The sequence below is a fragment of the Hippocampus zosterae genome, chromosome 8 (genome assembly GCF_025434085.1).
Source record: "Hippocampus zosterae strain Florida chromosome 8, ASM2543408v3, whole genome shotgun sequence".
NCBI classification, from domain to species: domain Eukaryota; kingdom Metazoa; phylum Chordata; class Actinopteri; order Syngnathiformes; family Syngnathidae; genus Hippocampus; species Hippocampus zosterae.
The window spans coordinates 13474885-13489407 of NC_067458.1; the positions used below are offsets into that span (position 1 = coordinate 13474885).

Genomic DNA, 14523 nt, shown 5'->3' on the forward strand with positions numbered 1-14523 from the left:
CACCATTGTCACTATGACCTGTACCACTCACTTGGGAAAAAAAAAGAGTCTTTTAGAGAGAGAAGTAAATAAACAACCGAAGTAACGTTTTTGTAGAAAACCTCTTATGACTGTGGATGCGGCTGTAAATTAACCAGTCAGATTTAAAATCATGTTAAATGCGCACATCCGTCACCATTTAAAGTCCCTCTGGTTGACCTCTAATGAAGTTCAGCCATTAGATTCTTTCTGACATTTGTGTAGTCGCGTCTTACAGCACAACATATCAACAAAACCCACAAAGGACTTCCACAGCATCACAAGTATCTTACTGTTGTGGTATCAGTCAGGAGAAAGGTACACAGTCAATATAGTCATCAAGTCACGCAAACAGGGATATGACCAAGAACCGGGCCTCCCTCCAAAATGGATGAAAAGATGAGAGTAAAACTGGTCAGGGAAGCTGCCAAGAGGCTGACAGCAACCCACTGTGTGATACATGTGACAGCAATCTCCCGTCTTCTTCAAACGGTTTCTGTGTTACAGAGTAGGGTGGCAAGATGGAAGCCTGCCTACGTTTTGCTAAAACTTGAACTCTCCAAAACGCAGGTGGGAACATGTGTCCGATGTGGTCCGATGAAACCGATTTAGAACTTTTTGGACTTTTTGGCCAGATTCCCAAAAGGTGTTTCTGGCGCAAAAACACATTGCTCATCACCAAAAGAACAACATAACTTGTAGTTGCAGCATCATGCCTTGAGTCTTTTTCTGTAGCTGTCACTGGGGCCTTAGTCAAAGTGGATGGAATGATGAAAAGTTCCAAATTCCAATCAGTGAAAGACCAAATAATTCAGGCTTCTCCAAGAAAACAAAAAACATGCCAGGAAAAAAACAGATGAACTTATTTTCTGTACCCGGCTTGCTCATGGCACTTGTGTCAGGGTTGGTGCTAACTCCCATTTATCATGAGTTTGAATGTGATGGGTTTATTATGAACACATCCACATTTCACAGTCACACGAGAGTGTGCACACGGGTGGAAATTTCTTTTTTTGGGTAGTTTTAGTAGACAGGTCCAGTTAGACAGGAGCGTTTCCGCCATTGTGGAAGTGAACATAGCCAACTTACCCTCCGGCCAATCGAAATGGCTCCTCTCATTCACTTTACATTCAGCGCAGGAGAGCCGCACGGTCTCCAGTATGTGGTGGATGCAGGAAATCAAAGAGTGCCAAATATGTTTAGAAAGAACTGTAAGATCTCCACTTGCGGATGATATTAAGTTGACTGTGTAGTGGGCACTTGGTGACCGTCTTCCACCCTCCTCTCGTGCGTCCATGTGTGCCAGCTTATTTTCTTTGGATCGAGCTACCTTTTCTTGTGGAGATATTTAGAGGCGTAACCAGCATAAAGAACAGGCGGCTCCCACTGTGTGAAAGAAAAGACAAACTCGTTGAAAGAGAAGAGGTAAAAAAAAGAGCCTTTGAAATAACACAACCACACAACACAACAATACAACCATTTAAAATGCCCTGAAGAAAAATGAAGCCATGAGTGTAGTCATATACATCAAATGGGTCGACAGAGAAAAACAGCACCCGATGATGACAGAAAAAAAAAATGAGAGCAATAAAGACAGCCCCATAAACAACTGTCTGGTGCAACGGCATTAACCTCTTTATGCTGCCTCTTGGCCAGGTCGTTATTGAAAAGCAGCAACTGACATTCCTGATTAAGTGTAAATTTAAAAAAAAAAGGAGGCAGGAGTGAAGGTCACGAAAATGAATAAAAACGCAGATGCTACAGTTGAAGATACAAACTACTCATTCGGAAGAAGGGCAAGAATGCCAAGCTGAAATTTGCCCCAAAGAGTCCAAACTCAAGCTTAAAAAAATGTATTTTATCAAATTGTAATGTATTCATTAAAACAAAAAACAAAACAAAACAAAGAACTAAAACAATGTCATTTCCATGTCGCCATAAATTACCAAACAAAATGCAACCCTTCAGGTCGTAGAAGTACTATAGCTGATTTAGCGATCATTTCACAAAGCTTTCACGAATAAACATCACATAAAAAAGCATTATATTGCAACAATGAAATGGCTAATGCTTCACAAGGCACAATATTGTAAACTTGGTCGTCATCACTCACTTCGTCATTGGCGCACACAAGCAAAGGAAATGTACAATATGGTGCCCGCGCAACTGAGCCTGACGCTCTGCTTTCAGTCAGTCACAGTGACAAAACTGTCCTCGCACCGGCTGCAGTACGTGAAATGGCTCACTCGAATCAAGTAAACATCAGAGTAATGACGACTGAGTCACCTAGACATGAACATATTTCCATGAACAACGAATGACGCCGGGGCCTTATCTGCACATGCTGACGCTACTAAAGGACATGGCGATGCATGGAGAATGACACGTGCGCACCCCCTGCTCCCACGGCCTCACATACACAATAAATGGAATGGATGAATCGGCTGCTCATTGAGCGATACAACTACCGTTAGAACATTTGATATTGCCTGATCTTTGAAAATGAGAAACAGACCAAAGGCCATTAATAGGCGAGCGGTGGACCGAATGCAGCGCTAGGGACCGCTTCTTTGTTAACCCTGTACCCTTATCAAGGAAACTAGGGGAGTAAACACACGTACACACACACACTCTCACACTCACGCAATACCCATCAAAAGAACACAGTCGAAAGATATTTGAGCAAACGCCAAATGATAAAAGGGGTGTTCACATATATCTTACAGCGGTGTAAATTTTGCGGAGCGTTCTCACATATAAAGCTGCTTACTAAATAGAAGCGTGTTAACCCCGGTGCAAAAAACTAAACAAAAAGACAACCCGATATTGATCCCCAAAGAGGAAGTTCACGCTCCAAGTCTTCAAAGTTGTGTATCTGATTGAGATGTAAATTCTGAAAATCAAGCTGAACTTTTGATGTCAAACCCAAATATTTTCAGTCGGCAGCATGAGTTAATTAATCGGAATTATGGTTACAAGGATGTAAGATATCAGTGTATTACCACTACACTCAGTTTTCATTCTGTTGAATGAGAACATTGCTTAGATACACAGTATGACCTCAACCTTCACCATCACAGCCAAACGTAACTGAATTGGACAATCGCGAGCAATTTCAATTGCCGACTCTTGAAAGCTCATGTGCCTTTTTGATTGGGTATTAAGTTAGTGACATGGCGTCATTCATCACCAATTCCGTCCGCCGATCGGACTCTCATGAAAACCCGAACCGCACACTCGTTAGTTTCCACTGCATTGCTCGGTGTGCGGATAGACTTTAGAGGTTTCACTGTATCTTCTCTGAGTCCACTAAATGCGATGTGAACCATCAGTGCAGTGCACTAAGGGAAGTAAGAATGACTGTAAAGAAAACACAGGTCACACACACTGCCAAATGATGTAACTCGGGGCGTATTGGCTTCACTCCATAAAGGTTTCTTCCTCCCCATTCTGCCTGGGTGCTTTTGCAGTTCAGGACAATTTGCCTGGCTTCCAAGTCATTTTCCATAGCATGCTTTGGTAAGAGTGAAGCGATTGCTTTCTTTCGTCACCTTCTTTCTCCAAGGTCCCTTCTTTCTCACCTTCCTCCCATTATTCTCACTTGACTATGCACTGTTCAGTTCTTTGTTGGTTTTTATGCCTTAGAGCCCGAATCAAAACACCTCAAGAGACCCTTTACTGAACTTTATATATACAGTATATATACACACACACACGCGCACGCACACATTATAAATGGGTGCGACATTTACCTCTTGCTAATGACATGCCTCGGAAGGTTTTTACTGTACAAGAGGTGAGACGCATCTCGGCACACACATGTCTGCCTCCCAGACTATGTCGACTGTCGCTCTCTCGTAACCTTTTACGTCTTAAGTTTGGCTGTATTTTTTATTTTTAATTACATGAGTTTTTGTTTATGTTGCGTTTCCTTTATGTTGCCCTCATTTGTGTTTTCTCTCCTGCAGTTAATCTCAGGCAAAATACATTTTTTTGTTTCAGATAATTGCAAATGCATAAATATTATGCTTGATAACTGGTTTTTATTCCTTGCTATCCACAGTAGCAAAATCCTTATAATGCTTGTGAAAATTGGTGGTCGCGCTTCGTCGTTTGAGTTTGCCTTCCTCATTCTCTGTGGACAGCTCATAAGACAAAACATGCATTTTATTTTGATCTTACATGTATGGTGCTTTAGATGGCCTATTAACCCGTCTGCCTTTTATTGTACTTTCTTCTATTACTAGTTTTTCTTTGCCCCGGGACTCTGAAAGCTGTCGCGGAACCCTCCTTTCAGTTTGAAGCGGAGCAACAAGCTGGCGCCTGGTGCAAAGATCCACTGCAAGCTGCTGACAAGATCTACTTCATGCCTTGGACTCCTTATAGGACAGACACTCTAATTGAATATTCCTCCCTGGATGACTTCCAAAATGCCCGCCAAACAGTTACCTACAAGCTGCCGCACCGGGTGGACGGGACCGGATTTGTGGTCTACGATGGTGCCGTGTTTTTCAACAAAGAACGTACCCGCAACATCGTCAAGTTTGATCTGCGAACTCGAATCAAAAGCGGGGAAGCGATCATCAACAATGCCAATTACCATGACACATCACCCTATAAGTGGGGTGGTAAAACAGACATTGACCTGGCCGTAGATGAGAATGGCCTCTGGGTGATCTACGCGACAGAGCAGAACAATGGCATGATAGTCATCAGCCAGTTGAACCCCTACACGCTACGGTTTGAGGCGACGTGGGAGACGGCCTATGACAAACGTTCAGCCTCCAATGCCTTCATGGCCTGCGGAGTACTCTACGTGGTCCGTTCCACCTATGAGGACAATGAAAGCGAAGTCAGCAAGAGCATGATCGATTACATCTATAATACCAAGCAGAACCGTGGGGAATATGTTGATCTCCACTTTCCCAACCAGTATCAATACATTGCATCTGTGGATTATAATCCGCGAGATAACCAGCTCTATGTGTGGAATAATTTCTACATCCTGAGGTACAATCTGGAGTTTGGGCCACCGGATCCAGCACATGGTAAGAATGCTTCAACTATTGTTCACTTATCGAACCTTGAACTGTAATTGTCGATGTTTTGAGACATAAGCACCATCATTGAAAAGTGCAGTTATTTTATTTCCAGAGATTTATCAGTTGTTGGCTGCAGTATGTTGTTGCATTTATGTTTGTGAGGTAATTATTTTTTTTCTTAACACTGGACTTTTCTAATATAATATGTTTTTGTTTTCTTTTTTCCACCATTTTCAGGATAGAAAAACACTGATGTGTAGGAACCAAGAGTGTGCGGTAAAAACACCTTGAAGCTAGCCGCCGTATCATAACAAATCAGTATCTTTGGGATTTAGATTCCCTGAGTAGTCCCAAAAGCTCAAGGGACCGCTGCTAGCGGATTTTATTTTTTATTTTTTCTTGTTAGGGACGCATATTCACGGCGCTGGAAACCTACATGCCCGGACAGGTGCAAAGCCTGGCCCGAGGCAATGTTAGATCATTCCCCAAGTGATGCTGGAAATCTAAGTCCCTCCTGGCCATTAAATATTTTCATATGCTGCAAAAGAGTACAAGGACTTAAGGTTTGGTTCAAGAGACACAAAAGGGGGAATATATCAACCAAGCCGTTCTCATTGGAAACTTTTAAACAAGCTGGCATGAAGCTATGAAAGGGGCCTTCATAGACCCTACACTAAGAATATAATGCCAGTAATGAACCTAATCCCTTCACGCCCTGGGTCCTAAACACATGCACTGCTCATTGCAGTCAGTTAGTAGTCAGTGAGGTCAAACAACTTCTCCACACATTATCACTGGGCTCAGAAATGTGTAAGGTGTTTGCTCGTTGGCTTGATAGGAGCAGGGGTCGGACAGTCAAAATCGGTTCAGCCGGCTGAACTGCATAACTCAAGGCCAAGGCGGGGGTTTATGTATAAAATGGGGATTATGTTGGGTTAAGAAAATAGAACATTGGAGAAACCTAGAGTCAAACTTTGGTGCTTTCTACCATCTTTTGTTACTGATGTATTGCTTTATTGTTGTATCTATGTTAGCTGCTCCATGTACAGCACTTTGTATGCAGTGATAGCTGTTTGAAAGTGCTCAATAAATACAGTTGAGTTGAGGAAAAAAAAGTTAGATTTTAATTCACTAAATAATCAATACTGTACTGCCAGATGGAATTATAATGTAGTCATTTACTCCATCAAATTGTTAAAATATGGCTGCCAGTCAGGAATAGAGAACAATTCCAAAAAAGTCAGATCAAAAGAAAAAGAAAAAAAAGAAGGCGGGAAAATGTCACCAGAAACACACGTTGCGTACATTCAGGGGTACAATTTGAGGATAATATCTAAATATATTTTTTAAATTGTGTTCTGTCAGGAACTGTCTTCACATTTTTCTTTATATTTGAGGTTGAACCCCTTCAGCCTGATCAACTCAAGGGCTGTTTTTAAGGCTCATTAAATGGAAAAGGACACGGAACATAAATTGTCGTTCAAACCACAAATTTTAATCGAGCTATGCAGTGTGCCTGTACAGAGTGCGAACTAAGGAGAAGTACACCACAAAATATTTGCTCAACAACATATTGATGGGTTTTCTGTCTTGTCCGTTTTGTCTCATACGAGGACTTTCTTCTCTCCTTGACAAACGAGGCATTGGCGTGGTCTTGCTGCTGACTAATGTATGTCGAGCATCCGTCGATGAGCGCAGGGGAGAATAGTCTGAGATGATCATCAACATGTCAGTAAACTTGTCCTCCCACATGACTGCTGTTGACACATAAATGATGGGCACTTTGGTTTGCCTGTCGCCAGACGGCCTCTTTGCGATATCTTCATTCTCGGCTCATTGACTTTCCCACAATCACAGTGTTGGAGATGTATGTGTTCTTTGAGCTACAGAATGATTTCAAAACAAAAACAGCAATGATTATTCTAGATTTGCTTGAGCCGCGAAACGCCGATCATAACGCTATAGCATCTAATTGTGCAGAAAATATTTTTACGGTCCGAATGCAAATGATGCCAATTATGAACATAATGACGATATTAGAACTGCGGACAAATGATCAGCAGGGTGTTATAATAAAAAGCACATATATAGAAGACAAGCGCGAGATGTTGCGGCTGCTCGTGATGCATTCACCAACTAACGAGGACCACACTTCCTGGCTTGTTTCCCTTTGCACGCATTTGCTGGTTGCTCAATCGCGGCAAAGTGATGTTGACAAACTACATGGCAGACAGTTGGATTGTTGTCAAGTCCAATATCGCTGCTCATGTTGAGGCTACATCATCTCGTGTTGGATTATGGGGGAGGGGACGGGGTCACATCCAACAAGCGTCTCCACTGGAAGTGGACATTAAATGGGTCAGTAAGTCCATCGCTTGGCTTAGACCAGTAGCACCATAATCCACTCGTTGACTCGTGGCTCTGTGCCTTTGTTCCTTGTTGCATATGGGCCCTCGTAAACGAACATATTCCTATGTCTGTTCTTTTAACGGTGATGATTAAATTGATTTAAATGCTCTGTCCTCGCTGGAATCTCATTATGCACCAATTCTATGGGTACTTTATTTATGTCAAGCGCTGATATGCGGTGTTAAACTGCCAAATAAGCATGTTGAAGGATATTTGTTTCCTACAAATGTGCACAAACAGCCTATATTTGCTGCCTCGATAGGACACAGGTGAGCTTTGTTAGCCTTTTTATGTTTCCCGTGTTGCAGAATTAAATTGTGAATCACTGCCATATAAAAGCCCTCGGCACCACATTTGGTGCCCACACAAATCATGTTCTCTCTTCATTGCACGCATGTCAATACATTTGCATATGGATTCAAGCTGTGTTTCACCCTGGAATTATACATCTGTATAAAAGTAATGAAGAGAACAAAGACATTTGGGTGAAATTGCGCTCGTCCACTTACTTGAAAGTTATCTGCGTGTGGCCCAAAGAGCACCCTATGTACTGTGTACATGCCTAATGGAAGTCCCGTCCAGTGCCCACATGTTCTGTTCTTGCAGATGCAGACATGAGCATTCACCCCAGAGATCAAGCCTCTTAGCATTTGTTGAATCTAAAGCTTTCTGATCAGCACCGATGTGATATATTCTTGTTTTTGGCAGCGCTAACACAGAGTTCAAACTTCACTTAGCAACATTTTGAGGAAGCGTAGGAAAAACAGAGAGAGACATAAGAGACTCTCACCATCGAGCGTTCACAGCCACCTGAGTTGTTTGGCGAAAATGTCAGGTCTGTGTTGCCTCCACGCTCAACCGCTGCAGCAGCAAGCGAGCATTAGGATGCATTTAAAACAACCAATTTGATTGTTTGCCGTTGACAGCCCCCCCGACCACCCCTTCTTTCACCCACCCCAGCCTCCTGTCAGCTGCCCAAGTTAGACACGCGAGTGAAGTAGGAGTGGGTACTGATGTGTAAAATCACCCTTTTTGGTTTGTTTTTCAGTGCTGTCATATTCTCAGCTATGACATCTTGTTGCCTCCACTTGTGTTTCCTATTGCAGCCTTCGTTTTGGTGTTTTCTCCTTTTCCCTCTAGAATACCTTACATTACCTTTTAAAACCTCTAGTCCCCGAGGGTGCACAGTCACTTTACATCGGGCTGCTATCTTAAGAGGCACTGCTGCTCTGCTTTCCGATGCTATTGCGGCTGCAACTATGTACATTCTTGACTTCGGGAAAAAATGTCTAAAAACAGCATTGGCATTCAGTCATTTGTAGTACCTTAATGTAGCTTGCCCTTTTAAGGAAATGGACTCTGATGGTACGACATGTTCTGACACTGTTTGCCTCCCTTGCTCAAGAGTGTACCCACATTGGTCATTTAATGTTTCTCCTGGCGTGCTCCCTGAAGTCAAATCTAATGCCTCAGTTAAACTGTTCAAATCATACTAAAAGAGCACTGCAGACTAAATGACAGGATTTAAGTAAATCCTTAGCTGCGCCTTTGGCAAACTGTATAAGGCCATCACGCATATCTAGTTCAGACATTTAAAAACATGTATTCACTAGTGGGATAATTTAGCAGAGGTTTTTTTTTTTTTTTAATTCTAACTGCTGTACATTACTGCACTGAAGCAGCGAATGAGAACTTATTTTGCCTTAGTTGTAAGCATCTTCTGGTGTACACGCCTTCTCCTTTGGGAAGTGACGGTGCTCTTGATGAAATACACGTTTCACTCCAACACTCCATCAGTCAGTTTTCCATCCAAATGTGTCACCGCAAGTAATCCTTAGTTTGTTTTCCCCATCCCAAAATTCAAAAGCAGTTCTTATGATTCCCATCCTAGGACAATACTGTGGTTGTGTGGTTAACACTGTTTCCCAACTCCATGAAGGGTCTTAGTTTGAACATGTTTGGATCTTTCTTTATATTATTAACATCTGCTCCATATAGTTACACAAATTATTTCCACCGTATGTACTCTGGCGTTCACATACAATCCAAGGTGTGTGTGTGTGTGTGTTGTGTGTGTGTGCGTGTGCGTGTGCGTGTGCGTGTGTGTGTGGTGCCAATAAATTTTGAAATGCATACATGTCATCAGATCTACAGTGTCTAACCCCTCTACGTGACCAAGAGCAGTGGACTTGTTGAAGTTCTCTAAATTGCCACCTGGTCTGTACACATCACATGATGGGTTGAATTTCATCTCAGCTTACTGGAGATATGTGGAACTGTGAAGAAGCTAGCAATGTAAAGGAATGACTGTGAAGGCCAGCTACTTTACTGCCAGGCTGACATTTGTTGTTCCTCCCGTGTAGCTTTTTTTTTTTTTTTTAACTGGTCTCATACGTCGACTGCTGGTATCGCGAGTCGTCACGCTCAGTTAAGATATACGGATGGAGTGAACCGAAGCGATGAAATCCGACATTGGGGATTTACGGTCCTGCTCACAGGTCTGCGATGTTGCGTCATGGGAGAACAACCCAGTGTCTGTCGGATTTAGAGTATGTTCAGTTCATGAGGTGAAGGCATCACCTGTTTGTTGCACGGAACATCATCAGACATTAAGGGCAGTTGTCGTTTGCCCAACCCTCTCCTCTTACACAACACATTTGCACAAAAACACTTCAAGATAGTTTCTCAAGTTGCAAGTGACATGGCTCCAAATGCTAAAAATTACAAGGCCGAATGAAATAAATCCGAGGTTAAGATTTACACTCACAAAGAATTGCTGTACATGAAACAGAGTAGACGGTGTGATTATAGTTTCACTGAGCTTTACTGCCAAAGGGATCCATGGTCTCGTTTGAGTAAAGTCTGAGCCCCCCAAAAGAGAAGGCATATTAAAATAATTATTACTCATACTTAACATTGGTTCGTCTTACTTCCCAATGTATGCCTTTGAAGGGATTCACTCACATGGGCCATATTATTGCTATCGCTAATCTGCACCAACAACATGCTTGACTTTCCATTTTAGAAAAATGTGCATGTCAGGCATGTGTGTTATGGGCATGTGCGTGTGTGTACACTCATCCCTGAAATAGTCACTCCTTGTCTGCACAGCATTAAGTATCAGTGTGCTTGGTACATTTGGAGTTAAAACTTGAAATTTGATGCACGTACAGTCGAGAGAAAAGCTGCCAGTGGGGTTAAGGGGGGGGGGGGGGTCGTCTAGGCGTTAAAGCTCTCGTCTGGCAGCTGCTATGTCTTTTCTTTATATGTTGCTGTCAAGGTGTAGATTACTGTGCAAGAGTATGAATATGGTTATATGTATCCACATTTGGTGTGTGGGAAATATCAGACACAACAAAAACTGACATAAATTAGCTATTAGGTTATGTTCCCTTAGATGTGAACGTACGGTGTATATTGAGACTCGGCTCCAACGGACATGGCTCATGGGAAATTATTTATATTTTTTTTCCTTTGCTCAGCTTTCCTCATTTACTGCTGATATGCAAGCAATCAAATGCATTCTTCCCGCTTCACATCCACAAATGCAACGGAGAGTGAAAGACATGTAATCCTATTTCCTCTGCATATCATTGTTGTTATTGGCAGATATCGGAATGCATTGCAAACATATGGTGTATTACAGCGCTACTTTGTAGTCAAGAACCACTCCATAGGTGCAGAGTGGTTTCAGGGGACTAGGTGAATGCATGTTGTTGTAGGCGACAGAGTAGCAACAAAAAGAATAAATCATGGACACGTTTTGTTTTGTTTTTTCCTCACTGTTCATCACCTCAATGCTAATGGGTTCTTTATTTATCATCCATCTAGTAGGTTCTTTGTACTTTGACAAAGACAAAGTGTGGCTTGTCTCCAAAGGCAGCAGCACACTTGTCATGTTTGGGTTTCCATTCACTTTTAACTTCACCAATTCCAGCCCCCTTAGGAGGTTTTTACCACCCATGAACATACAAAATAGTAGCAGTAAGTCTGCCACAAAATGGGAATAAAGAAGTAAAGCTTCTCAAATCCCTCGCTTGAAATTATCTGGAGATTACTCTGTGCTGTTTTCTCTTATGAATTTAGTAATGGAATATATGTGGGGTTAAGGCTGTGTAATAATAACAACAAAAACTTGCTCCAGTTCCAAAAACAGCATGCCCTTTCATAACGCACGCCACAAACATAGCAAACATGCTGCAGAAGGAACACAATTTGACCGTACTTTCAAAGTGGATTAGGTTAAGATTAAGATTGTTCTACTGAGCACTGAACTCTTGTTTGGGATGAATTTTAGTAGTTCCCCTTGCCTTTAGGGATTTACTGTCTCTGATAAGTGTATTGGTTCAAATCTAACAACAAACAACAAATGTTACAAAAATATAGTAAAACAACGTGCAATCACTAACAGCTTGAGTCACTCATAATAACTCTGACAAAATACTCAAATCTCTTTTTTTTTATTCATCCAATTTTCAGATAAATTAACTTTAAAGTAGCGTGAGCTGCATTCATTTTTTACATGTTATTTGTGATATTTGAACTCTTCATACAATCCCCAAAATGAAGAATGACTTCAATGTCAGGTTCTCTACCTCTTGTCTCATCTGGTCGATTTCCATTTGGAGAGTTGTGTTTTTGTCAAGCGCCAGGCTGACAGCAGCTGGATCAGGATGCACAACATAGTCTTGGTTGATGAGGAAATGGTTTCGGCCAGACGTGCTTGTGCTGTCTTCCGTCTCGTCATCGGGAGCCAGCCTTGGTTGTCTCCCTCAAACACATCCCCTTTAAACGAACGAAAAAAAAAAAAAAAACTAAAACAAAAACCTCCAGTTCACGTGAAATGTTTTAATGGCAATGAGTAATGTTGAATCTTTATCCTCTGGCAATGTAAAGAAAAGAAACTGGACCGAAAGACCAATACTGTAGTTAATGGAGGCCTAACAGTAAGGTGGGGGGCATGCAGTCGTGCCTCTTGCTCAATGAAACTTGAGCTTTTTGAATTCCCCTTTGGCAACATCGCATTGAGTAGCAAATACGGTTTTGGTAAATCTAAAATGCTGAAAAGTATGACAACCGGAAGTTGTCGGGCTGCCTGAGCGTTTGCATGTCATAAATCATGTTTTGAAGCAGCTGAGGTAAAGCTGATCACACCGCTGGGCTGCTATGAGTCAGTAGTGCTGTTGATGTCATCTAGTTGGCGGTGGAAAGAACCCCCGCTACCTTGGATATAAATCATGTCATATCTCATTCTCAAATTATTTTTGAAGTATGAATACTTTCCTAGTGATTTACCACATCTACAATCAGTATGAAAATGTGCAAACAATTTTTCCCAAACTCAGTTGAAGAAATGTCAATTCCTCTCTCTCTCTCCAGTTCAGTCCAGTGACTCATAAATAAGACCAAGACCAAGTCCTTGCAGATAAGAAACTGCTGCCCCCTTAACATAAGATGTACGAGTCTGGAACGACCTCACATTGTCGATTGGAAGGGGAGTCATTAAGCATAATATATAAGACGCGTATGCTGTCAGTTTTCATTTGTTACCCCGGGATGATTTTGCCGCGGTGAGGTCTCATCTGAGCCGTGTGAGTGTGCGTTTGTGTGTGAGTGTGTGTGTGTGTGTGTGTGTGTGTGTGTGTGTCTGTGTGTGTGTGTGTGTGTGTGTGTGCGTGTGCGTGTGCGTGTGCGCTCGTGGGTTCTGGAGCGCTTATGTTGATGCATGCGCTCAACACCCCAAAGTTGTTCTCCCCCCTTTCCTCTCCTGGGTTCCCATCTAAATGTCTGTCATCAGTTGGTGACCTTTCACCCTGCCGACAACAATGCAACCGCCGAGACTGTACACACAAGTGCAACAACGTGTGAGTGTGTAATGGCACAAAGAGATTATTCATAAAGTTTGTCCTGATTATTAGCGCTGCTTTGGCGGGTTGTCATTGCATGCACTGACTCACTATGACCACTAATTGAAGGTTCCCTTGAGCTGAGTGCAGCACGCACAGACATCATTATCAGGGCCTCCGTTCCGCTTGCGCGACAAAAGTGGGATTTTGTCATCATCAACGATGTTATTCAATGATGTGCTGCCAGTCCCATGGCTAACAACAGCTCAACTCAAACGTGTTCTCTTGGACATCTCTTTGAATGAGAGTATATTTTAATACTTTTGGGTTCATTCCTCACAGCTTTTATTGGATTAAATTAAATTGAGCTATGGCATAAAGGTAATATGATTATTATACTGCTCTCTGGCTGGATTACACAGACTGGAGGCGGCTCTATGTACATGAACAGTAGTGGTCAGAGTGGCTGCATTGTTTATGCATGAATATATCAGGGCAGTAGACCTTGCATTCATATTAGCCTCTTTCTCACGCAGGAAAGTGAATTTGTCTTCATTATAAACCTCCCAAATGGAATGCTTTCGCAGTTTAACTAATACGGCTTTCATTCGATTCATTTTCGAGGGTTCGCTTGTCCTCTCGTGTTTTTCGGAGTGCTCCTCTTTTCTGTGGTGAATTTCCTAATCACTTTGCCGAACTGGTATGCATAGTCGAGCCCAACAGATAAATCGCTGGGCCCATAAACCGGGTAGATTTTAGAGTAACACTGCTAAATTGGCATTGATCAATACATAACCGAGGTATCACCTTAATTGTTGCTCAGAGATTTTGTCACGATGCTTCTGTGTGTCTGTGAGTGTGCTCCACACTGCGAGTGCCTGGCGCCTCCTCCTCAGACACACAAAGGCCAGTAAAATGCAGCACACTTCTCCCCTAATCACACTGAGATGGCTGAGAGAAACTGTTTTTTTTTTTTGTAAGCCATTTCAGGGATGGGCAACTTAAATGACATTTTTCATCAGTGCCACTCACAGGCCATATCTGATTGTGCACATCCTAACCAGAATGACCAAAATTCCATTTTAAATGAGAATAAAATTATCTTTTTGTTATTTCCTTGAATATCATCTACAAAATCTTGAAATAATTGAATGCCCAACTGCATATATAAACGAGTGCTTGGGAGACAGCTTACTACCATCCATGAA

General features: G+C 42.1%; 1 protein-coding gene across 26 annotated transcripts in view; it reads left to right on the top strand.

Moving 5' to 3' along the window:
- adgrl2a (adhesion G protein-coupled receptor L2a) overlaps positions 1-14523 on the top strand; it is a 187771-nt gene that overhangs the window by 140328 nt on the left and 32920 nt on the right. For all 26 annotated transcript variants that reach the window (XM_052074441.1, XM_052074442.1, XM_052074448.1 and 23 more), the window contains one exon: positions 4266-5066. In XM_052074441.1, coding sequence (XP_051930401.1) covers positions 4266-5066 — 801 coding nt within the window. The remainder of the gene's footprint in view (positions 1-4265; positions 5067-14523) is intronic.